Raw genomic sequence first — 24,440 nt, 5'->3', positions numbered from 1 at the left:
CTTCTCTTTGAGGTATGTCTACCTTGAAGAAGTTTTCATCCTCCCTTTGATGGAGGTTTAGTCAAACTTTTTCTCACTGCTTCCCCTTTACTTCCCTTGGATGTGTGTTGCTCACCAACATTTTGTACAACTGTAACATAACATCTGAGCAATGGGATCAACATGCACAAAACAGCGCATCCTAATGCCTTCACCATTGTTTTGGGAGATTTTAACCAGGCCAGTCTGAAAAAATCACTAAGCAGTTACCATCAACAGATCATTTGCAATACTAAAGGAAACAACACACTGGACCATCGCCACACCACAATCAAGAATGCCTACCGTGCTATTTCACGCCCTCACTTCCCTGACTATAGGCAGAGACTGAAGACTGTAGCATCAGTAGTGAGGACCAAGAAGCTAAGGACAAGGGAAGCACAGGAGTGCCTACAGGACTGCTTTGAATCAGTGGACTGGACTGTATTCAGAGATTCATCTTCGAACCTGGATGAGTATGCTGCAGTTGTTACCAACTTCATTAAAACCTGTGTGGATGAGTGTGTGCCTACAAAGACATAGTCTACATTCCCAAACCAAAATCCATGGAGAACCAGGAGGTATGTCATCTACTGAAGGCTAGATCTGCGGCATTCAAGTCTGAAGACCCACGCCTGTACCAGAAAACCAGGTATGATTTGCGGAGGGCTATTTCAAGGGCAAAGAGACGATTTCAAATGAGGCTGGAGGCGACGTCAGATGCACGACAACTCTGGCAGGGTTTGCAAGACATTACTTCCTACAAAGCGAAACCCAATAGCATGAATGGCAGTGATGCTTCACTACCAGATGAACCCAACACCTACTATGCCCACTTTGAAAGGGAGAGTACAACTACAGCTGTGAAGATCCCTGCTACACATGATGTTCTTGTGACCTCTGTCTCAGAGGCCGATGTTGGGCTGTCTTTAGACAGTGAACCCTCACAGGGTGGAAGGTCCCGATGGAGTACCTGGTAAGGCTTTGAAAACCTGTGCCAACCAACTGCTGGGAGTATTCAAGGACATTTTCAACCTCTCACTGCTAAGGGCAGAAGTTTCCACTTGCTTCTTAAAGGCAACAATTATACGAGTGCCTAAGAAGAATAATATGAGCTGCCTTAATGACTATTGCCTGGTAGGTTGGTCATGACTAGACTGAACCCCTGCCTCAGCAAGGACCTGGATCCATTGCAATTTGCCTATCGCCACAATAGGTCAATGGCAGATGCAATCTCAATGGATCTTCTCAAGGCTTTAGACCACCTGCACAACACAAATACCCATGTCAGGATGCTGTTCATTGACTATAGCTCAGCATTTAATACCATCATTCCCACAATCCTGATTGAGAAGTTGCAGAACCTGGGCCTCTGTACCTCCCTCTGCAATTGGATCCTCGACTTTCTAATCAGAAGACCACAATCTGTGCGGATTGGTGATAACATCTCCTCCTCGATGACCATCGACACTGGTGCACCTCAGGCGTGTGTGTTCAGCCCACTGCTCTACTCTCTATATACCCATGACTGTGTGGCTAGGCATAGCTCAAATACCATCTATAAATTTGTCGACGATAGAATCATTGTTGGTAGAATCTCAGGTGGTGATGAGAGGGCATACAAGAGTCAGATATGCCAACTAGTGGAGTAGTGCCGCAGCAACAACCTGGCACTTAACGTCAAATTGATGAAAGAGCTGATTGTGGACTCCCGGAAGGGTAAGACGAAAGAACACATACCAAAACTCATAGAGGGATTAAAAGTGGAGAGTATGAGCAGTTTCAAGTTCCTGGGTGACAAGATCTCTGAGGATCTAACCTGGTCCCAACATATCGATGCAGTTATAAAGAAGGCAAGAGGGAGGCTATACTTCATTAGGAGTTTGAAGAGATTTGGTAACCATGGAGAGCATTCTGACAGGCTGCATCACTGTCTGGTATAGGGGGGCTACGGCAGAGGGTTGTAACTTTAGTCAGCTCCATCTTGGGTACTAGCCTACAAAGCACCCAAGACATCTTTAAGGACCGGTGTCTCAGAAAGACAGCATCCATTATTAAGGACCTCCAACACCCAGGGCATGCCCTTTTCTCACTGTTACCATCAGGTGGGAGGTACAGAAGCCTGAAGGGCACATACTCAGTGATTCAGGAACAGCTTCTTCCCCTCTGCCATCCGATTCCTAAATGGACATTGAACCCCTGAACACTACCTCACTTTTTAAATATATATTATTTGTTCTTGTACTATTTTTAATCTATTCAATATATGTATACTGTAATTGATTTACTTATTTATTTATTATTATTGTATTTTTTTCTCTTCTATATTATGTATTGCATTGAACTGCTGCTGCTAAGTTAACAAATTTCACATCACATGCCGGTGATAATAAACCTGATTGTAATTCTGATCCTAACTCCTGTGTCAAAGTTCTGACTGATGAAGGCCAGCATGGCTTTATCAGTCAGTACCTTATTTACTGTGACATTACTTTCAGCACTTCTCCATGGATTGTCACCTTGTCGCAGTGGAGAGGCTTGTGTGGTCCTGAGAGCGATGCCGTCTGGAGCTATGCTCCTGGTAGGGGCACCCATGGCGGTAAGATCGAGTGTGAGATCCCTGACAAAGAACAATCCAGTCAAGACTTAATGGTGGAACAGGCAGATGAAGTTACTTCGAACTCAACAGCTGTGAAGGTGGATGAAGGCTGCAACAAATCCATCAGCTCCAATCGTCGTGGTTTCCATGCCATTGGAATCAGTCGGTTGATTTGTGAAGTATCGTGTGCTTTTTGGACTGCAACATCAAGTACACGTTAAACAAATACACACACAGGCATCTTCGCTCTGTGGGCCACTTCTTCAAGTCTTTCGGCGATCGGGGGAGGGCGACAGGAGCAATAGACCATCATCCTCGACCTCTAGGGATAGCCACGACGACAATGACTTTCAGCAAACCATATACTTGTACTCCTAGGCTTCTCTGTTCTGCTACACTCCACAGAGTATTATCATTCACTGTGAAAGCCTTATGCTGGTTTGATTTCCCAAAATAAAACACTTCACACTTAACTGAGTTAAAATCTAGACACAAAAGGTACTACAGATGCTGGAAATCTAGAGCAATACACACAATGTGCTGGAGGCACCCAGCAGGTAAGGCAGCAAATTAAAATCTATTTACCATTCCTCACCCCACTTTCCCAGCTGATCAAGATCCCACTGTAATTCTTGATAACTTTCTTCATTATCTTTGATACAAATTATTTGTGTCATCTGCAACCTTATGAACCATGCTTAAATATTTTAATCCAAAATATTGATATAGATGACAAACAACAATAAGCCTAGTGACACATCCCTCAGTAAAATTCAAAGTATGTTTACATTATATAATCTTAGATTCTTCTTCTTACAGGCAGCCACAACAAAGAAACCTCAAAAGAACCCATTAATTAAAGACTGTTGAACACCAAATTTACACAGACAGAAAGAAAAAACAAATCCTGCAAACAATAAAAGTAAGCAAATAGCTTCAGAACTCCAGTTTTAAGAAAGACACGAAGCCAGGCATCACTGCAGCTGGAGCAGATCACAGCCTCAGTTCAGTACAGATTTGAGTAAACGTAGTGGAGCAGCGAGCAGAACCGGCCCTCGCCTTGCCTCTGGTCCCGGTAACTTTACCATGACCCCTGACCAAGGCCCAGTGTTTAATTCGTCCAAACATCAGGTAATTCTTTACCCTCAGACAGTCTGGGGTCTGGACCCCTCCACCACAATTCGGCCTGTACCCAATTTTTCCAATTCAGCCCAGCGTTTAAATTGATCAGATACCGGGACTTTCCTTGCTCTCATGGATGCCACAACTCTGCTTTGACCTCACCTTCACTTGCCTTGACCATGCCTTCCTTGCGCCACCGCCTTTGCCACCACTCAGATCTGCTTTCCTCGGCCATTTCTTGCCTATGGCTCTGGCACCACCACCTCTCCACTTTTAGTGTTGATCATTATTAATAAAGTGAATAATAAGGTGTTTATTAGTTTTCTTTGTTTTGTGTTTTGCCGCTGGTGAGTTGTTGCTGGGCATCACCACCACCATCTTAAACTGGAAGTGAAGAAGGCAACATAAGCAAAAACCCTACCTATTCCAGACTCTCTCTTCTTCTCTCTCCCATCGTGCAGGAGATAACAAAGGCTTGAAAGCACTTACCTTTAAGTTCAAGGATAATATAAAAATGGAATGGCAGAGCATGATGTAATTCTGCTCCTATGTCTTATGGATACCTTAGTCACTTGTATTTTTGTGCCTGTCTAGATCCCACTCAGTCCCAATCTCCTGCTCCCCGTGTTCCTTCATGCCCTGACTAATCAAGAATCTATCAACCTCTACTTTAAATATATCCAATGACTTGGCCTTCACAGCTGCCTGTGGCAATGAATTCCACAGTTTCACCACTCTCTGACGAAAGTAATTCCTTCTCATCTCCATTCAAAAAGCACGCACCTCTATTCTGAAGCTGTATCCTCTGTTCTTAGACTACCCCATCACAAGAAACATCCTCTCCACATCCACTCTATTGAGGCCTTTTAACATTCAATAGGTTTCAATGAGGTCACACCTCATTCTTCCGAATTCCAGTTAGTGAAGGCCCAGAACCATCGAACACTCCTCATATGATAAGCCTTTAAATCCCAGAATCATCTTTGTAAACCTCCTTTGGATTCTCTCCAATGTCTGCACATCCTTTCTTAAATAAGGGACCCAAAACTGCTCACAATACTCCAAGTGAGACTTCACCAGTGCTTTATAAAGCCTCAACATTACATCCTAGGTTTTACATTCTAGTCTCTCGAATTGAATGCTGACATCGCATTTGACTTCCTCACCACTGACTCAATCTGCAAATTAACCTTTAGGGAATTCTGCACAAGGACTTCCAGGACCCTTTGCACCTCAGATTTTTAAAATTTGTCTCCATTTAGAAAATAGTCAACCCATTCATTTCTTCTACCAAAGTGCAGAACCACACACTTCCCGACACTGTATTGCATCTGCCTCTTCTTAGCCCGTTCTCCTAATCTGCCTAAGTCTTTCTGTAGCCGCTCTATTTCCTCAAAACTACCTGCCCCTCCACCTATCTTCTTATCCACAAACCTGCCAAAAGCCAGCAATTCTGTCATGCAAGTCATTGATATATGATGTAAAATGAAGAGGTCCCAACACAGACCCCGGTGGAACACCACTGGTCACCAGCAGCCAACCAGAAAAAGCTCCATTTATTCTGACTCTTTGCTTTGAGCCCACTGGGGGGGATGGGAGTTTTGTATTGGGTGTTATGTAACGACCCAGATTTGATTAGGGAGACTAAGGTAAAGGAACTCTTAGGAAGCAGTGATCATAATATGATAGAGATCACTCTGCAGTTTGAACAGGAAAAGCTAAAATTGGATGTATCGGTATTACAGAAGGGTAAAGAGAATTAAAGAGGCATGAGAGAGGAGCTGGCAAAAGTAGTTTGGAAGGGGACACTAGTAGGGATGACGGCAGAATAGAAATGGTTGGTGTTTCTGGGGGAAATTTGGAAGGCGCGGCCTAATAACGAGTAATCATCTTAGTCATGTTTCTTGTGATCACAAAACCCTGTTGGACATTGTTAATATGGAATGCTGCAAGTCAGATTCACTGATTTATTGGCAGACAACAAAGGCATGCGGCAAGGGAGCTGCAGCTCTTCAGCTGTACAGAAAACTAGCCATTTAGTCACGATGTCACTTGTTTACAGCCACCCAGGACAGAGGCACGGAGTCTGTGCGCTCCACTGGAAATGGTGTAGCATGGCATCCATGTCGGAGTTGGTGCTGTTCCCAGAGTTCACGCGGCAGCGGATAAACTGTATTGTGTCGAACTGCAGACTGCTGTAACAATCATGGACTCAGGGTCTTGGACTATATTTTTTTATGTCATTGTATTTTACTGATATCTTATATGTGCTTGCTATCTTAAGTGTGCTATATGTGTCTTGTGCTGTATGTGACTGTTGGTACTATGTCTTGCACCCTGGCCCCAGAGTAACACTGTTTTGTTTGTCTGTATTCATGGGTATTCATGTATGGTTGAATGACAATTGAACCTGAACTTGAATATCAATGACACTTCACATGCTCTCCATCACTTCAGTAACTTTCAGTTCCCTGGCCCAGATCACCTTATTTTCACAATAGACCCAGTCACTATACATTTCCACTTCCCTATCAGGAAGGCCTTAAAGCTCTCTGCTTCTTTGTGGACAACAGACCTAACCAGCTGCCCTACACCACCACTGCCTTCTATCTAGCGGAACTGGTCCTTATCCTCAACAATTTCTCTTTTGGCTCCTCCCACTTTCTCTAAACTAAACTAAAACGTATAGGTCCTAGCTATGCCTGCCTTTTAGTCGGCTATGTGGAACAATTCATGTTCCAACCCCACACTGGCAACTTTTTCTCCATTACACTGACAACTGCATTGGTGCTACTTCCTGCACCCATGTAGAGCTTGACAATTTCATCAACTTAACCTCCAGTTTCCACTCTGCCCTCGAATTTATTTGGTCCCCTCTCTGACACTTCTTATCTGTTTCTCAATCTCCCTATTACCATCTCTGAAGCCAAACTATCCACTGCTATCTTTTATAAACCTACAGACTCTCACAGTAATCTTGACTATATTTCTTCCCATCCTGTAGCTTGTAAAAATGTTAATCCCCTTTCTTAGTTCCTCCACTGGCCCCATATTAACATTTCATTTGAAGCCCTGAATCAGCATGGAAACAGGCCCTATGACAACCAAAATATCTAACTCAGCTACTCCTAATGCAGTCGACGTTTCAGGCCGAGACCCTTCGTCAGGACTAACTGAAGGAAGAGTTAGTAAGAGATTTGAAAGTGGAAGAGGGAGGGGGAGATCCAAAATGATAGGAGAAGACGGGAGGGGGAGGGATGGAGCCAAGAGCTGGACAGGTGATTGGCAAAGGGGATACGAGAGGATCATGGGACAGGAGGTCCGGGGCGAAAGACAAGGGGGGGGGAACCAGAGGATGGGCAAGGGGTATAGTCAGAGGGACAGAGGGAGAAAAAGGAGAGTGAGAGAAAGAATGTGTGTATATAAATAAATAATGGATGGGGTACGAGGGGGAGGTGGGGCATTAGCAGAAGTTAGAAAAGTCGATGTTCATGCCATCAGGTTGGAGGCTACCCAGACGGAATATAAGGTGTTGTTCCTCCAACCTGAGTGTGGCTTCAGCTTTACGGTAGAGGAGGCCATGGATAGACATGTCAGAATGGGAATGGGATGTGGAATTAAAATGTGTGGCCACTGGGAGATCCTGCTTTCTCTGGCGGACAGACCGTAGGTGTTCAGCAAAGCAGTCTCCCAGTCTGCGTTGGGTCTCGCCAATATATAAAAGGCCACATCGGGAGCACCGGACGCAGTATATCACCCCAGCTGACTCACAGGTGAAGTGTCACCTCACCTGGAAGGACTGTCTGGGGCCCTGAATGGTGGTAAGAGAGGAAGTGTAAGGGCATGTGTAGCACTTGTTCCACTTACAAGGATAAGTACCAGGAGGGAGATCAGTGGGGAGGGATGGGGGAGACGAATGGACAAGGGAGTCGCGTAGGGAGCGATCCCTGCGGAAAGCGGGGGGGGGGGGAGGGAAAGATGTGCTAAGTGGTGGGATCCCGTTGGAGGTGGCAGAAGTTACGGAGAATAATATGTTGGACCCGGAGGCTGGTGGGGTGGTAGGTGAGGACCAGGGGAACCCTATTCCTAGTGGGATGGTGGGAGGATGGAGTGAGAGCAGATGTGCATGAAATGGGGGAGATGCGTTTGAGAGCAGAGTTGATAGTGGAGGAAGGGAAGCCCCTTTCTTTAAAAAAGGAGGACATCTCCCTCGTCCTGGAATGAAAAGCCTCATCCTGAGAGCAGATGCAGTGGAGATGGAGGAATTGCGAGAAGGGGATGGCATTTTTGCAAGAGACAGGGTGAGAAGAGGAATAGTCCAGATAGCTGTGAGAGTCAGTAGGCTTATAGCAGACATCAGTGGATAAGCTGTCTCCAGAGACAGAGACAGAGACAGAAAGATCTAGAAAGGGGACGGCCGTGTCAGAAATGGACCAAGTAAACTTGAGGGCAGGGTGAAAGTTGGAGGCAAAGTTAATAAAGTCAACGAGCTCAGCATGCATGCAGGAAGCAGTGCCAATGCAGTCGTCGATGTAGTGAAGGAAAAGTGGGGGACAGATACCAGAATAGATACAGAACACAGATTGTTCCACAAAGCCAACAAAAAGGCAGGCATAGCTAGGACCCATACGGGTGCCCATAGCTACACCTTTAGTTTGGAGGAAGTGGGAGGAGCCAAAGGAGAAATTATTAAGAGTAAGGACTAATTCCGCTAGACGGAGCAGAGTGGTGGTAGAGGGGAACTGATTGGGTCTGGAATCCAAAAAGAAGCAGAGAGCTTTGAGACCTTCCTGATGGGGGATGGATGTATATAGGGATTGGACATCCATGGTGAAAATAAAGCGGTGGGGGCCAGGGAACTTAAAATCATTGAAAAGTTTAAGAGCGTGAGAAGTGTCACGAACATATGTAGGAAGGGATTGAACAAGTGGGGATAAAACCATGTCAAGGTACGCAGAAACGAGTTCGGTGGGGCAGGAGCAAGCTGAGACAATAGGTCTGCTAGGACAGGCAGGTTTGTGGATCTTGGGTAGGAGGTAGAAGCGGGAAGTGCGGGGTGTGGGAACTTTAAGGTTGGTAGCAGTGGATGGGAGATCCCCTGAGCGGATAAAGTCGGTGATGGTGTGGGAGACAATGGCCTGGTGCTCCTTAGCGGGATCACGATCGAGGGGTAAATAAGAGGAGGTATCCGCGAGTTGTCACTGTGCCTCGGCAAGGTAGAGGTTAGTACGCCAGACTACAACAGCAGCCCCCTTATCGGCGGGTTTAATAATAAGGTTAGGATTAGTGCGGAGGGAGTGGAGAGCAGAGCGTTCCGAAAGAGTGAGGTTGGAATGGGAACAAGGTGCGGTGAAGTCGAGACGGTTGATGTCCCGTTGGCAGTTGGCGATAAAGAGATCCAGAGCAGGCAGAAGACCAGAGCAGGGTGTCCATGAAGAAGAGGAGGGTTGAAGACGGGAGAAGGGGTCATCGGTGGGGGTGGAAGAGTCCTTGCCGAAGAAGTAGGCTCAGAGACGGAGACGGCAGAAGAAGAGTTCCGCATCATGGCGAACACGGAACTCGCTGAGGTGTGGGCGAAGGGGGACAAAGGGGCACACTTCTCACGCTCTTAAACTTTTCGATGATTTTAAGTTCCCTGGCCCCCACTGCTTTATTTTCACCATGGATGTCCAGTCCCTATATACTTCCATCCCCCATCAGGAAGGTCTCAAAGCTCTCTGCTTCTTTTTGGATTCCAGACCCAATCAGTTCCCCTCTACCACCACTCTGCTCCGTCTAGCGGAATTAGTCATTACTCTTAATAATTTCTCCTTTGGCTCCTCCCACTTCCTCCAAACTAAAGGTGTAGCTATAGGCATCCGTATGGGTCCTAGCTATGCCTGCCTTTTTGTTGGCTTTGTGGAACAATCTATGTTCCGTGCCTATTCTGCTATCTGTCCCCCACTTTTCCTTCGCTACATCGACGACTGCATTGGCGCTGCTTCCTGCACGCATGCTGAGCTCGTTGACTTTATTAACTTTGCCTCCAACTTTCACCCTGCCCTCAAGTTTACCTGGTCCATTTCTGACACGGCCCTCCCCTTTCTAGATCTTTCTGTCTCTATCTCTGGAGACAGCTTATCCACTGATGTCTACTATAAGCCTACTGACTCTCACAGCTATCTGGACTATTCCTCTTCTCACCCTGTCTCTTGCAAAAGTGCCATCCCCTTCTCGAAATTCCTCCGTCTCCGCTGCATCTGCTCTCAGGATAAGGCTTTTCATTCCAGGACGAGGCCTCCACTATCAACTCTGCTCTCAAACGCACCTCCCCCATTTCACGCACATCTGCTCGCACTCCAACCTCCCGCCACCCCACTAGGAATAGGGTTCCCCTGGTCCTCACCTACCACCCCACCAGCCTCCGGGTCCAACATATTATTCTCTGTAACTTCCGCCACCTCCAACGGGATCCCACCACTAAGCACATCTTTCCCTCCCCCTCCCTCTGCTTTCCTTAGGGATCGCTCCCTACGCGACTCCCTTGTCCATTCGTCTCCCCCATCCCTCCCCACTGATCTCCCTCCTGGCACTTACCCTTGTAAGCGGAACAAGTGCTACACATGCCCTTATACTTCCTCCCTTACCACCATTCAGGGACCCAGACAGTCCTTCCAGGTGAGGCGACACTTCACCTGTGAGTCGGCTGGGGTGATATACTGCGTCCGGTGCTCCCGATGTGGCCTTTTATATGTTGGCAAGACCCGACGCAGTCTGGGAGACCGCTTTGCTGAACACCTACGCTCAGCAATGGGAAAGCAGGATCTCCCAGTGGCCACACATTTTAATTCCACATCCCATTCCCATTCTGACATGTCTATCCACGGCCTCCTCTACTGTAAAGATGAAGTCACACTCAGGTTGGAGGAACAACGCCTTATATTCCGTCTGGGTAGCCTCCAACCTGATGGCATGAACATCGACTTTTCTAACTTCCGCTAATGCCCCACCTCCCCCTCGTACCCCATCTATTATTTATTTATATACACACACATTCTTTCTCTCACTCTCCTTTTTCTCCCTCTGTCCCTCTGACTATACCCCTTGCCCATCCTCTGGTTCCCCCCCCTCCCCTGTCTTTCTCCCCGGACCTCTTGTCCCATGATCCTCTTATATCCCCTTTGCCAATCACCTGTCCAGCTCTTGGCTCCATCCCTCCCCCTCCCGTCTTCTCCTATCATTTTGGATCTGCCCCTCCCCCTCCCACTTTCAAATCTCTTACTAACTCTTCCTTCAGTTAGTCGTGACAAAGGGTTTCGGCCTGAAATGTCGACTGTACCTCTTCCTAGAGATGCTGCCTGGCCTGCTGCATTCACCAGCAACTTTGATGTGTGTTGCTTGAATTTCCAGCATCTGCAGAATTCCTGTTGTTTACTCCTAATGCAGTTTCACTCTGAAATATTGTGGCACCATTCACCCAGACTTTCAATCTCCCTCCTACATTCCAATTCGTCACCTCCTCGGAACCTATATACAGGAACCTTTCGGCTTTTCATCAACAATCAAACTCTGACTTAAAGATAGCTCAGACTCTGCTTCCATCAGTCTTTAAGAACAAAAAAATTGTGCTTCATTTTGTGGTAAACAGGCAACTACCTTTAAATAGGCCCCACCTTGAATTCTCTCAGTTCCTCCAGCTCTGCTACAATGTCAGCATTTCAGTTGAAACCCCTAATCAGCACAGAAACAGGCCCCAAGGCAACTGAATTATCTAACAGAGCTATTCCTTTTGAAGAGTTTCACTTTTGAAATGTTGACAATTCCTTTCCTTCCACTGTTGCTGCTCAATTCACTGAGTTCCTGTGGGCATAAGGACATGTCAGGAAGGCAAATAATCATCAATCTTCCTAGGCTGAATTTCAAATCATTTGTTTTGGCATATCTCTCACCCAAACTCTTTACAACTCTGCAAGTATGGTTTAAGCTCCTCAATCATGTTTCCAAATCTTTTTACCACCATTCAGCCAGTCACACATCCAGCTCTGTTGGCCTAAAATGTCACAGCCGACTCTGTTTGCCTAATCCTCTAATGCCTCAACACATTTTTTTCAATATCTTGACTCTTAGTTTCCCTTTTCTTATTGTTTTATCATCTTCAAGTTGACTCGTGGCTCAACCTTCTTTATTCTCACACATCCCCTACCACTTCCAATTCTTTCTATTTCGGGGCCCAACTAAGTCCATCTGCTTGATCAATCTATCACATTTGATGCCATCAGCATTGTGCAAAATAGGTATTATGAGTTTTAAATATGTATTCATACCTTTTTAATAGTAAAAATAACAAGATATAACAGCACAAGTAGGCCATTCAGCCCCTTAAATCGGCTCTACAATTCAGCAAAATCATAACTGATCTTTGCCTCAGTACAATTTATCTGTCCTAACACCATAAGCCTTGATTCCTCTAGTACTTATATAAAATCTTTAATTTCTTTTTTGAATGAAATTAATAATTGAGCTTCCACAGCTTGTTTAAACAGAGAATTTGAATGATTCACCACCCTTTGTGTGAAAAAACTTATCCTCATTTCGGTCATAAGTGACTCATGGTGGAGATGTGTCATTCAAAAGGCGCAAAATGAAACATTAGTCTTGAGATAATTATTAACAAGAGACCTTATATTAACCATGTTAAAAAGTTAAAGTACTCAAGTATACAAACCTGTTCCAGTTGATTGTACCATTGCAAAAGCAGATTTTCAACCTGTAATATTAATTCTGGATTCGATGCTGCAGCTTTCACTTGCTCAAATGAGTGCAGCCGAGTAAGGTCAACCATTTCACTCTTCAGCACAACAGCTTTTTCAAGGCTTATTTTAGTACCTGAAGGAAAATATTACATTTATAATTAATCCCATTCAGATAAGAAATTAAAACAGGAGGTTATTTGGCCCCGGATGATATCTCAGCATCTGCAGAATCTCTTGAGTTTATATTTTACCACAATATTTTATTCCATAATCTTAACATATCTTGTTGTCTTTATTATCTAAAGGTCTATCAATCTGTGCAGGAGCAAGGGCTTCAGATTTGATATTTTTTGTGTTCTCTTCCAAAGCAGTTGGGACCCACACAACAGGGACAGATAGCACATGAATTGGATAGGAACCACTATCCTCGAGGGGACTGTTAATAAGGAGGGTTTAAACTACAGTAACTCAGGTTTGAGAACCAGGGCAACAAGTGCAGGGGCTGAGGCAGACCTTATAACAAGCAAATATGAACCACTCAACAACAAATGCCATAGCGTTTGTCATGCACCCGGCCCTGACACACTTAGGAGACAAGAACATAGAACCATAAAACCATAGAAACTACAGCACAGAAACAGGCCCTTTGGCCCTCCTTGGCTGTGCCGAACCATTTTCTGCCTAGGCCCACTGACCTGCACACGGACCATATCCCTCCATACACCTCCCATCCATGTATCTGTCCAATTTATTCTTAAATGTTAAAAAAGAACCCACATTTACCACCTCGTCTGGCAGCTCATTCCATACTCCCACCACTCTCTGTGTGAAGAAGCCCCCCCTAATGTTCCCCTTAAACTTTTCCCCCTTCACCCTTAACCCATGTCCTCTGGTTTTTTTTCTCCCCTTGCCTCAGTGGAAAAAGCCTGCTTGCATTCACTCTATCTATACCCATCATAATTTTATATACCTCTATCAAATCTCCCCTCGTTCTTCTACGCTCCAGGGAATAAAGTCCTAACCTATTCAACCTTTCTCTGTAACTGAGTTTCTCAAGTCCCGGCAACATCCTTGTAAACCTTCTCTGCACTCTTTCAACCTTATTTATCTCCTTCCTGTAATTTGGTGACCAAAACTGAACACAATACTCCAGATTCAGCCTCACCAATGCCTTATACAACCTCATCATAACATTCCAGCTCTTATACTCAATACTTTGATTAATAAAGGCCAATGTTCCAAAAGCTCTCTTTACAACCCTATCTACCTGTGACGACACTTTTAGGGAATTTTGTATCTGTATTCCCAGATCCCTCTGTTCCACTGCACTCCTCAGTGCCTTACCATTTACCCTGTATGTTCTACCTTGGTTTGTCCTTCCAACGTGCAATACCTCACACTTGTCAGTATTAAACTCCATCTGCCATTTTTCAGCCCATTTTTCCAGCTGGTCCAAGTCCCTCTGCAGGCTCTGAAAACCTTCCTCACTGTCTACTACACCTCCAATCTTTGTATCATCAGCAAACTTGCTGATCCAATTTACATTATCATCCAGATCATTGATATAGATGACAAATAACAATGGACCCAGCACTGATCCCTGTGGCACACAATTATGTCAGAATGTTGTTTCTGGATTTCAGTTCAGTTCAGCATTGTTGCACAGACCTCTGTGAACAAACACCTACTTCTAGGTCTAAATACATCTCTATGCAACCAGGTGTCGGAATTCCTAATTAACAGACCTCAGATAGTCAGGATGCATAACTGCTTCTCCCTCTCCATCATCCTCAACATGGGTGCCCCCCCAGGGCTGTGCGCTGATCCCACTGCTGTACACTTTGCTCACACACAAACACACAGCCAAACACCTAAGCAATCATATTGTCAAGTTCACCAATGATATGACAGTGGTGGGGTTCATCACCAACAACAATAAGATGGTCTACAGAAAGAAAGTGGAACACCTTGAGGCCTGATGTCAGGCAAATAACTTTTTCCTCAATGTCAACAAGACAAACGAGATAGTTACTGACTTCAGGAAATCTTACACCACTCACATGGTGCTAGCATAGCAGGGGAAACCACAAGCAGTTTCAAACTCATGTGAGTATATATCTCGCACAACCTCTTACAAGCTCTCATGATCCCAGAACACATCCTCAACGGTCAAGATAGCTCACCAATGCCTCTATTTTCTGAGGAGGCTAAAGAGAGCTGCACTATGCACAACAATAGTTACAATCTTCTATAGATGTGCATTGCAGAGCATCTTAACATTTATCTTGACTATATTCTGAGAGCTCCAGCAAATAATTGAAATTAGCAGAACTTTTCAAATTATGCATCATTGCAGGTGGTGGAAATAGACTACCAAGCCATTTAGATTAATGATGGTCTGGGGGGAGGATGGATGAGGGACCTGACAGAAAATGTGATCACTCAACCATTGTTTGATTACCACCACACCTTATCAGGCTAGCCTAGAACAATTAACAAGGATATCTTTGACACATCATCCTCACACCTCTCATCCCAGGATGAATGAATTTGTGACCTAATGTAAAAGGAAAAGCAAATTACAAATTATCGAATATATTGAAAGAAAGCATTTAAAACTGAAACTTATTCTATGGATGCACTTCAAAATAGAAGAAAATTATGGTGATTTCATTAAAGTCAGAAATAAAAATCTCCAAAATCACAACAGATAGTTTTAGAAACTTAAAATCCAGTAATTTTTTTTCATTTTCCCTTGTCATGATTGAAAAAAACACACGATCCATGTTTGTAAATTCAAATTAAATTTAACTACCATATTTTATAGGCTGTCAGTAAAACACCGTACCATTTAAGAAAGTGATGTATCCATTAATAGTATCTTTGAAGGTTTTCTTCTCCCTCTCCCCATGAATGGATTGATTAAGTGCTCCCCAATTTCCACATGCAGAAATAGCTGGTAAGAAAATATTTTCCAGTATATTCACAGCACCAGTGAGTATTCCATCAGTACCATCCAAAATGCTGAAGAATGTCTCCTGCAAATAGGTATATTGGTAAGTCAAACATGATTATTACTATAAGGATCAAGCAACTGTACATACTGGAAATCAAGAAAAACAAAAAATTACTCAGCAGATTAGATAATGTCAGTGGAAAGAGAAATGTAGTTAATATTTCAGATCAAAAATCAGGCACAAGCCCATCAGCCCACATCATCCATGCCAAATAAGATGCCTTGCTGGGGAAGTCCCATGTGTCTGAATTTGATATCACTGTAAGCTTTTCTCATCTTTTAAATATTGTAAATTTACTTCTACTAGTCCTACCAAATCTTCTGGCAGCTCGTTCTGTACACTCACCATTCTCTAGGAAAACCTTTCCCCTCTCACCTTACACCTCTGCCCTCAATTTTGAGATTCTCCTTCTTTGGGAAAAAGACTGTGACTATCCATCTAATTTCTAAATAAAAATAGAGGCTTCACTGTCACAAGGGCAGGAATGTCTGCAAGATGATCCAGGATTTAGATGTTTCAAAAGGTTCAGGGAGAGAGGTAAAAGAGTGGCATTGATAGCATCACAGCTGCAGAAAGGTAGAAAGTCATGGAGGAATCATCTATTAAGTCAGTGAGGGTGCAAGTCAGAAAGTGGAAGGTAGAAATCATTTTATTGGGAGTATTCTGCATGACCTTCAATAGCAATAGGGACACTGAGGAGCCAATCAGTAGGCAGATTTTGGAAAGGTGTGAAAATAACAAGGTTGGTGTTATCCATGACTAATTGGCCAAATTCTGCTCCGATATCATATGGTCTTATGGTGACTTCAACTTCCTTAATATTGATGGGCACCTCCTTAATGCAAGGTTTAAATGGGGCAGAATTTGTTTGGAGTGTCCAGAAAGGATACAGAATATGTGGACAAGCTGTCAATAGGAGAGACCATATTTTTGATCTAGTACTAAGCAAAGAACCTGGTCAGGTGATTGATGTCTCACTGGGCAAGCATTTCAGAGTCAATAACCACAAACCCCTGATATTTAGTAACAGTATAGAGTTACTAAACTCACACAGCTCACTGTCTCCCCTGCCATTTGTCAGTAGATCACAAGCTTCCTGACTGACAGGGTGCAGCAAGTGAGGCTGGGGAGCATCAGTTCTAGCACCCGGACAGTCAGTACCGGTGCCCCCCAGGGATGTGTGCTCTCCCCACTGCTCTTCTCCCTTTACACTAATGACTGCACCTCACAGGATCCATCTGTTAAACTCCTGAAGTTTGCAGACGGCACAAATGTCATTGGCTTTAGCCGAGACGGTGATGAGTCTGCATACAGACGGGTGGTGGAACGGCTGGCCCTCTGGTGTGGTCAGAACAATCTGGAGCTAAATATGCTCAAGACTGTGGAGATGTGGACTTCAGGAGGAGCCCCCCAATACTCCCCCCACTCACTATACTCAACAGTATTGTGTCTGCTGTGGAGACCTTCAGGTTTCTGGGTGTCACAATCTCCCAGGACCTGAAGTGGACACCTAACACAGACACTCTTATCAAAAAGGCTCAGCAGAGGTTGTATTTCCAATGTCAACTCAGGAAGTAGAACCTGCCTCAGGAGCTGCTGATTCAATTCTATTCAGGAATAATCCAGTCTGTTCTCTGTTCGTCCATCACTGTCTGGTTTGGATCAGCTACCAAACAAGACAAGAATAGACTCCAAAGAACCGTCAGGGCTGCAGAAAGGATTATTGGTGTGAAGCTGCCCTCGATCCAGGACTTATATGCATCCAGAGTCAGGAAGTGAGCAAGCAGCATCATTGTAGACCCATCACACCCTCGACATCACCTGTTCCAACTCCTTCCTTCTGGTAGGCGCTTTAGATCACTGTTTGCCAGGACAAATAGGTAGAAGAACAGTTTCTTTCCGTATGCCATCAGTCTTATGAACACTTGAATTTTAGTCTATTATAAACCAAGTCCACCTGTACATACACAGGCATACCTCATCGTATATAGTCCACGATTATTTGCACTATAGTTTTGTTTGCTTTTTGATTCTGTACAGTGAGAGCTCAGGAAAACCGGCATCAAATTCCCTGTATGTGTCCACATACTTGGCGATATTAAAGGATTCTGATTCTGAGTTGGATAAGGATAGGAGCAGATGGCATGGGAAAGTATTTAATTGGGGGAGGGTTGATTATGATGCTATTAAGCTGGAACTTGGGAGCTTAAATTGGAAACAGATGTTCTCAGGGAACTATGCAACAGAAGTATCAAAATTGTTTAAGGTACACCTCCACGGAGTTCTGTACAGGTTTAACCCATTGAAGGAGGGAAAGGAAAGAACTGTGGTTAACAAGGGAAGTGGAATCTTTAGACAGGAGGAAGAAAGAAACATACTTAAGATTTAGGAAGCAAAGATCAGATAGGGCTCTGGAGAGCTGTAGAATAGCACAAGTCACATGTATCAGTATCACAATGGAATAAAGGGAATTACAGAGGCATGAGAGAGGAGCCTGCCCAGGTGGATTGGAGGAGGATACTGGCAGGGATGATGGCACAGCAGAGACGACAGAAGTTTCTGGAAATAGTTCACAAGGCACAGGATAGATATGTCCCACAAAAGTTGTTCTCAAATGACAGGGGCAGGCAACCGTGGCTGACAAGAAAAATTAAGGACAGCATAAAAGCCAAGGGCAGGGCATATAAGGTAGCAAAAGTGAGTGGGAAGTTGGATGATTGGGAAGCTTTTAAAATCCAAGAAAAGTCAACTAAAAAAACTATAATAAGGGAAAAGATGAAACATCAAGACAAACTAGCCAATAATATAAAGCAGGATACAAAAAGTTTTTCAGTTATATAAAGAGCAAAAGAGAGATTAGAGTTTCTCTTGGACCACTGGAAAATGATTCTGGTGAGATACCAATGGGGGGACAAATGGCAGATGAACTTAATGGATACTTTGCATCAGTCTTCACTGCGGAAGACAGTGTGCCAGAGGTCTGTGAGTGCCTGAGATCAGTGTGAGTGCGGTCCCAACACCGACCCCTGTGGAACACCACTGGTCACTAAGAGCCAACCAGAAAAGGATCCTTTTATTCCCACTTGCTGCCTTCTACCAATTAGCCAATGCTCTAACCATGCCAGTAACTTTCCTGTAATACCATGGGTTCTTAACTTAGTATGCAATCTCATGTGTGGCACCTTGGCACGGCCTTCTGAAAGTCCAAATATACAATATCCACTACATCCCCTTTGTCTATCCTATTTGTAATCTTCTCAAAGAGTCCCAACCGGTTCGTCAGGCAAGATTTTCCCTTAAAGAAACCATGTTGACTTTGTCCTATCTTGCCCTGTGTCACCAAGTATTTAATAACCTCACCCTTAACAACTGACACCAACAGCTTCCCAACCACTGAGGTTAGGCTAACTGGTCTATTATTTCCTGTCTGCTGCCTTCCTCCTTTCTTAAAGATTGGAGTGACATTTGCAATTTTCCAGTCGGATTTTTGAAAGATCATTACTAATGCCTCCACTATCTCTACCACAACCTCTTTCAGGACCTTAGGGTGCAGCTCATCTGGTCCAGATGACTTATGCACCCTTAGGTCTTTCAGCTTTTTGAGCACCTTCTCCCTTGTAATAGTAACTGCACTCACTTCTCATCCTTCACACCCTTCAACATCTGGCACACTGCTAGTGTCTTCCACAGTGGAGACTGATGCAAAATACTCATTTAGTTCATCTGCCATCTTTTTGTCCCCGGTTATTATTTTTCTGGTCTCATTTTCTAGTGGTCCTATATCCAGTCTCATCTCTCTTTTATTTTATACATACTTGAAGAAGCCCTTACTGTCCACTTTGATATGGTTTGCTAGCTTGCTTTCATATTTCATCTTTCACTCCTATTGATTCTTTTAGTTGCTCTCTGTAGGGTTTAAAAGCTCCTCAATCCTCCATCTTCCCACTAAGTTTTGCTTTGTTGCATGCCTTCTCTTTTGCTTTTACATTAGCTTTGACTTCCTTTGTCAGCCGCAGTTGTACTATTCCGCCGTTTGAGTATTTCTTCATTTTTGGAATACATCCATCCTGCACCTTCCTCATTTTTTCCTAGAAACACATACCATTGTTGCTCTGCTGTCATCCCCTACCACTGTAATTTCCTTTACTTTACTGAAATACTGCTATGCCAATATTACTGTTTACTTTCTCCCTATCAAATTTCAAGTTGAACTCAATCATACTAAAAGGGAAATTGATACTTTTTGAGGAAGAACCAGTGGATATCATGTGTATAGACTTTAAAAAACTATTTGATAAAGTCCTACTTAAGAGAGCATGTAAGATTTTAGCATATAAAATCAAAGCTCATAGAATAGTGGAGTAAACTGGTTTATTAGTGTCACATGTACTAAGGTTCAGTGAAAAACCTGTCTTGCCTACTATCTTAACAGATCATTTCATTACAACAAGGCATTGAAATAGTACAAGGTAAACAACAATATAATGCAGTTACAGAGTTACAGTAACAGAGAAAGTGAAGTGCAGGTTGACAATCAGGTGCAAGGCCATATTGAGGTAGATTGTAAGATCAAGAATCCATTTTATTACATGAGGGGACCATTTAATAGTCTTGTAATAGCAGGATAGAAGCTGTTAAGGTGCTTATATGAAACAAAGTAAAAATAAACATGTCTTTTTCTGGCATTAAGATACAGAGGATAACTAGGAAGACAAATGGCAGTTGTGCCTTTACTGTAATGGGGATGGGATGCTAAAATAATAATGCTACAACTGGAAAACACATTGGCAAGACAATATCTGGAATACTGACTTGGAAGAGTGCAGAGTAGTTTCACCAGATAGATTCCAGAGATGAAAAAGCTATATTATGAGGAAAGATGCAGTAATTGGTCTTTTGATCGAGAATTTAGAAGAATGTGAAGCAATGTGAATGTGGAGTAATGTTTTTGGTACAGATTTTGAGGTGACTTGGGCTCTAGAACCAGTGGATATAATCTCAGAACAAAGGGGTGTTTGGAAGAATTTCTTTAATGAAAGGAACCTTCAAATACAGCACACCAGAGAATTATGGATGTTTAATCATTAAGTGTGATCAACAGAAGAAATTATAATAATAAATCAATAAGCAGTAAGTATCCAGAACATGAGTTGAAGAGTGAAAGTGAATCCATTGGTTTTGGGAACATTTCAGTGTTGGCGTGAGTGAAGTTATCCTCTTTGGTTCAAGAGTCTCATGGTTGAAGTGTAGTAACTGTTCCTGAACCTGGTGGTGTGTGTCCTGAGGCTCCTGTACCTTCTTCCTGATGGCAGCAGTGAGAAGTGAACATTCCCTGGGTGGTTGGGATCCCTGATATTGGATGCTACTTTCCTGCAACAGCGTTTCATGTAGATGTGCTCCATGCTTGGGAGGGCTTTACCTGTGATGGATTGATCCATATCCAGTACTTATTGTGTGATTTTCTATTCAAGGGCATTGGTGCTTCCATACCAGGCCATCAATATACTCTCTACTACACCTGTATAGAAGTTAGTCAAAGTTTTAAATGTCATGGCGAATTTCCATAAACTCAATTTGTATAGTACTTGTTATTAAACAAATAAGAAATGGAATTAAGGAAAATTCAAATTGCTGTAAGCATGCAAGAACAGAAGCAGCCAAGCCCCCTTCTGTGATTTAGCACACAAAAACACATTAACAAGAAGTTTGGTCCAAGTGCATAGTGGGGAAAAGATTAGTTCTCTAGTATCTTTGAGGCAATGGGCTGGTAATGCTTGATATGGGATAATTTTTTTTTGTGTATAAGATGAATAATGTCTCAAGCTAAGCTAAGTACAGAAAAATATAAACTTCCCACAACAATACGCTAATGTAAAATGGTCACTACTGCCAATAAAAATGATAATTTCATACCTCTTGTATATTCCTTTCTGTGATAGGAATATAATTTTGGTACCGCACAAAGAACAAGCACAGACCATCAAGGCATACTTCCGATAACTTTCCCATAAATAATCGCATCATTTTCGTCCCTTTAGCAACTCCAGCAATAATTCGTCCACTTTCTAAAAATAATTAATTTGTCAAACCATTATTCAGCTATTTGCTACTCATGCTTCGACATGCATATTTGGTAAGACTGATTATCCAATAAAGTAGTTCTCTCAAAAAATGCTATGCTATACTGTCCTGTCAAGGGAGGCAAAGTGGAACATGTGACTTGTCAAACCACCCGCACCTCCCTCCATCTAAATAACATAATAAATTATGATTATCCTTAAAACAGAAAATGTTGGAATGCCAAACAAGTCAGGCAGAATCTGTGGAAATAGAAATAAAGTTAATATTTCAGGTCCTGGCCCATTATCAGAACTGAAGAAAATAGAAAACAAGTTAATTTCCAGAGCAGAGAAAGAGACCGGGGGGCTGTTATTCAGATTGGAGGCCTGTAATGGTTTGCCACAGGTTTCAGTACTGGGTCCACGGTTGTTTGTCTTCTATATTAATGATTTGGATGACAATCAGAATCAGGTTTATTATCCCTGATGTATAACACCATAAGACACAGGAGAATAAGGCCATTCAGCCCATCATGTCTGCTCTGCTATTCTATCATGGCTGTGTTATTATCCCTCAACCCCTTTCTCCCGCCTTCTTCCCATAACCTTTCACCCCCTTACTAATCAAAAATCTATCAACCTTCACTTTAAATACACCCAGTGACTTGGCCTCCACTGCCATTTGTGGCAATGAATTCCAGATTCACCACCCTTTGGCTAAATGAAGTTTCTCCTCATATCTGCTCTTAAGGGACGTCCTTGTATTCTGAGGTTGCACTCTCTGGTCCAAGATTAGGAACAATTTCTCTGTCTACTTTATCTAGGCCTTTCAATACTTCTGTATATGTTGTGATATTCATTGTTTTTTTTTGGCAGTAGAACAGTGCAAGATTTTAAAAAATTACTACAAATCACAATAAATAAGTAAATACAGACACACACATATAGTGCAAAAGAGAAATTAGTTCAAGGACAGTTCATAAATCTGACAGTAAAGGGGAAGAATCCATTCCTAAAATATTAAGTGTAGGTTTTCTGTACTTCTCCCTGATGGTAGGAATGAGAAGAAGGCCTGTCCCAGATGGCGAAGGTCCTTAAATGATGAATACCGTTTTCTTGAGGCACCACCTGTTGAAGATGTCTTTGTTGGTGAGAGACTTGGTAGGAGTCTATAACCTTCTGCAGCCTCGTGCACTGGAGTCTTCATATCAATTGGTGATGCAACCAGTCAGAACATTCTCCATGGTACAACTGTACAAACTTGCTAGTCTTTCATGACATAACAAATTTTATCAAATTTGCAGATGACATCAAATTTGCCGGTTCAGTGGACAGTGAAGAAGGGTATCTAAGATTACAACAGGGTTTAAGTGGACTGGGGGAATGGGCTACGGAATGGGAGATGGATTTCAAATTGGACAAGTGCAAAGCATTGCACTGTGATAAGTTAAATCACAGCAGGACCTCATGGTAAATATTTGGGCCCTGGAGAGTGTTGTAGAACAGAGAGACCCAGGGTTACATGTTCAGGTTACCCAGATATAAGAATAATGTCATTTAGCTTGAAAGGATGCAGAAAGGATTCATGAGGATATTACTCGGACAGAAGGGCTTAAGATATAAGGAGTGATTGGATAGGCTGGGACTTTTTTCCCTGCAGCATAGGAAGCTGAAGGGTGACCTTATAAACTTGAAAGGTATGGATAAGATGGATGATTGCAGTCTTTCTCTGGGGTAAGGGAGTCTAAAATAAGAATACATACAGTTAAGGTGAGAATGGAAATTTCTATAGGGAACCTGAGGGGCAACCTTCCACAGAGGGTAGTGAGTAGATGGAATGAGATGCCAGAGGAAGCTGTCGAGGTGGGTAGAGTTACAATGTTTAAGAGATATTTAGACAGTCACTTGAATAGAAAAGTTTTAATAGGAAATGGGACAATCACAGCAAAATGGGACAAGCTCAAATAAGACTCTTTGGAAGGCATGCATATGTTGGGCTGAAGGATCTGTTTTAGTGCTGCGTAACTCTACAATGGTGGGAGCCTTACATTATACACAACCAATTCAGGAACAGTTATCACCCCACAACCATGATGCTCCTGAACTGGCATGGATTACTCTACTCATCACAACTCTGAACTGATTCCACAACCTACTGAATTACTTTAAAGACTCTACAACCCATGTTCTCATTATTATTTATTTTTATTTGCACATTTTGTCTTCTTTTGCACATCGGTAGTTTGTTAGTCTTTGTTTATGTATAGGTTTTCATAAAATCAATCGAATATCTTTATTTTCCTGTAATGAACCTCAAAGGTACCATTTGATAACATTTACATACTTTGATAATATAACGAAAGTGACAGAAGAATCACCACAGATGGTGATGGCTATTTGGACTTAGCTGCTAGAGAGGTAGTGGAAGCAGATATAATACAGCAATTAAAAGGCAGTTAAAAGATACTTAGATAGAAATGGGAAAGAGATATCCAAGCCTAATGCAAAGTTCGAAGTAAACTTACTATCAAGGTATGTATATGTCAAAGCATTCTACCTTAAGATTCATTTTCTTGTAGATATTCACAGTAGAAAAGAGAAGTAAAATAGAATCAATAAAAAACTACACCAATAAAAAATGACAAACAACCAAAGTGCAAAAAAAGGAGAAAATAAATAAATAAATCAATAAATACCCCCCAAACAAACAAACAGAGAACAACAGGTTCAGCAGCCTGATGGGTGAGGGGTAATAACCGCTCCTGAACCTGTTGTGGGATCTCAGGTTCCTATACCTCCTTCCCAATGGCAGCAGCAAGAAGAGAGCATGGCCTGGATGGTCGGAGTCCTTGATGATGGATACTGCTTTCTTGTGGTAGCGCTCCTTACAGCT

The 24,440-nt window shown here is 43.0% G+C and overlaps 1 protein-coding gene across 1 annotated transcript in view; it reads right to left on the bottom strand.

Annotated features, from left to right (window-relative positions):
* The window catches only part of LOC134357440 (dynein axonemal heavy chain 8-like), a 1,088,497-nt gene that overhangs the window by 1,042,448 nt on the left and 21,609 nt on the right, over positions 1–24,440 (bottom strand). The window contains exons 4-6 of the mRNA XM_063069028.1: positions 21,402–21,553; positions 15,320–15,509; positions 12,444–12,604 (exon numbers count right to left, since the gene is read on the bottom strand). Coding sequence (XP_062925098.1) covers positions 12,444–12,604; positions 15,320–15,509; positions 21,402–21,553 — 503 coding nt within the window. The remainder of the gene's footprint in view (positions 1–12,443; positions 12,605–15,319; positions 15,510–21,401; positions 21,554–24,440) is intronic.

The sequence above is a fragment of the Mobula hypostoma genome, chromosome 2, assembly GCF_963921235.1.
Source record: "Mobula hypostoma chromosome 2, sMobHyp1.1, whole genome shotgun sequence".
NCBI classification, from domain to species: Eukaryota; Metazoa; Chordata; class Chondrichthyes; order Myliobatiformes; family Myliobatidae; genus Mobula; species Mobula hypostoma.
This window is presented reverse-complemented; position numbering and strand designations above follow the sequence as displayed.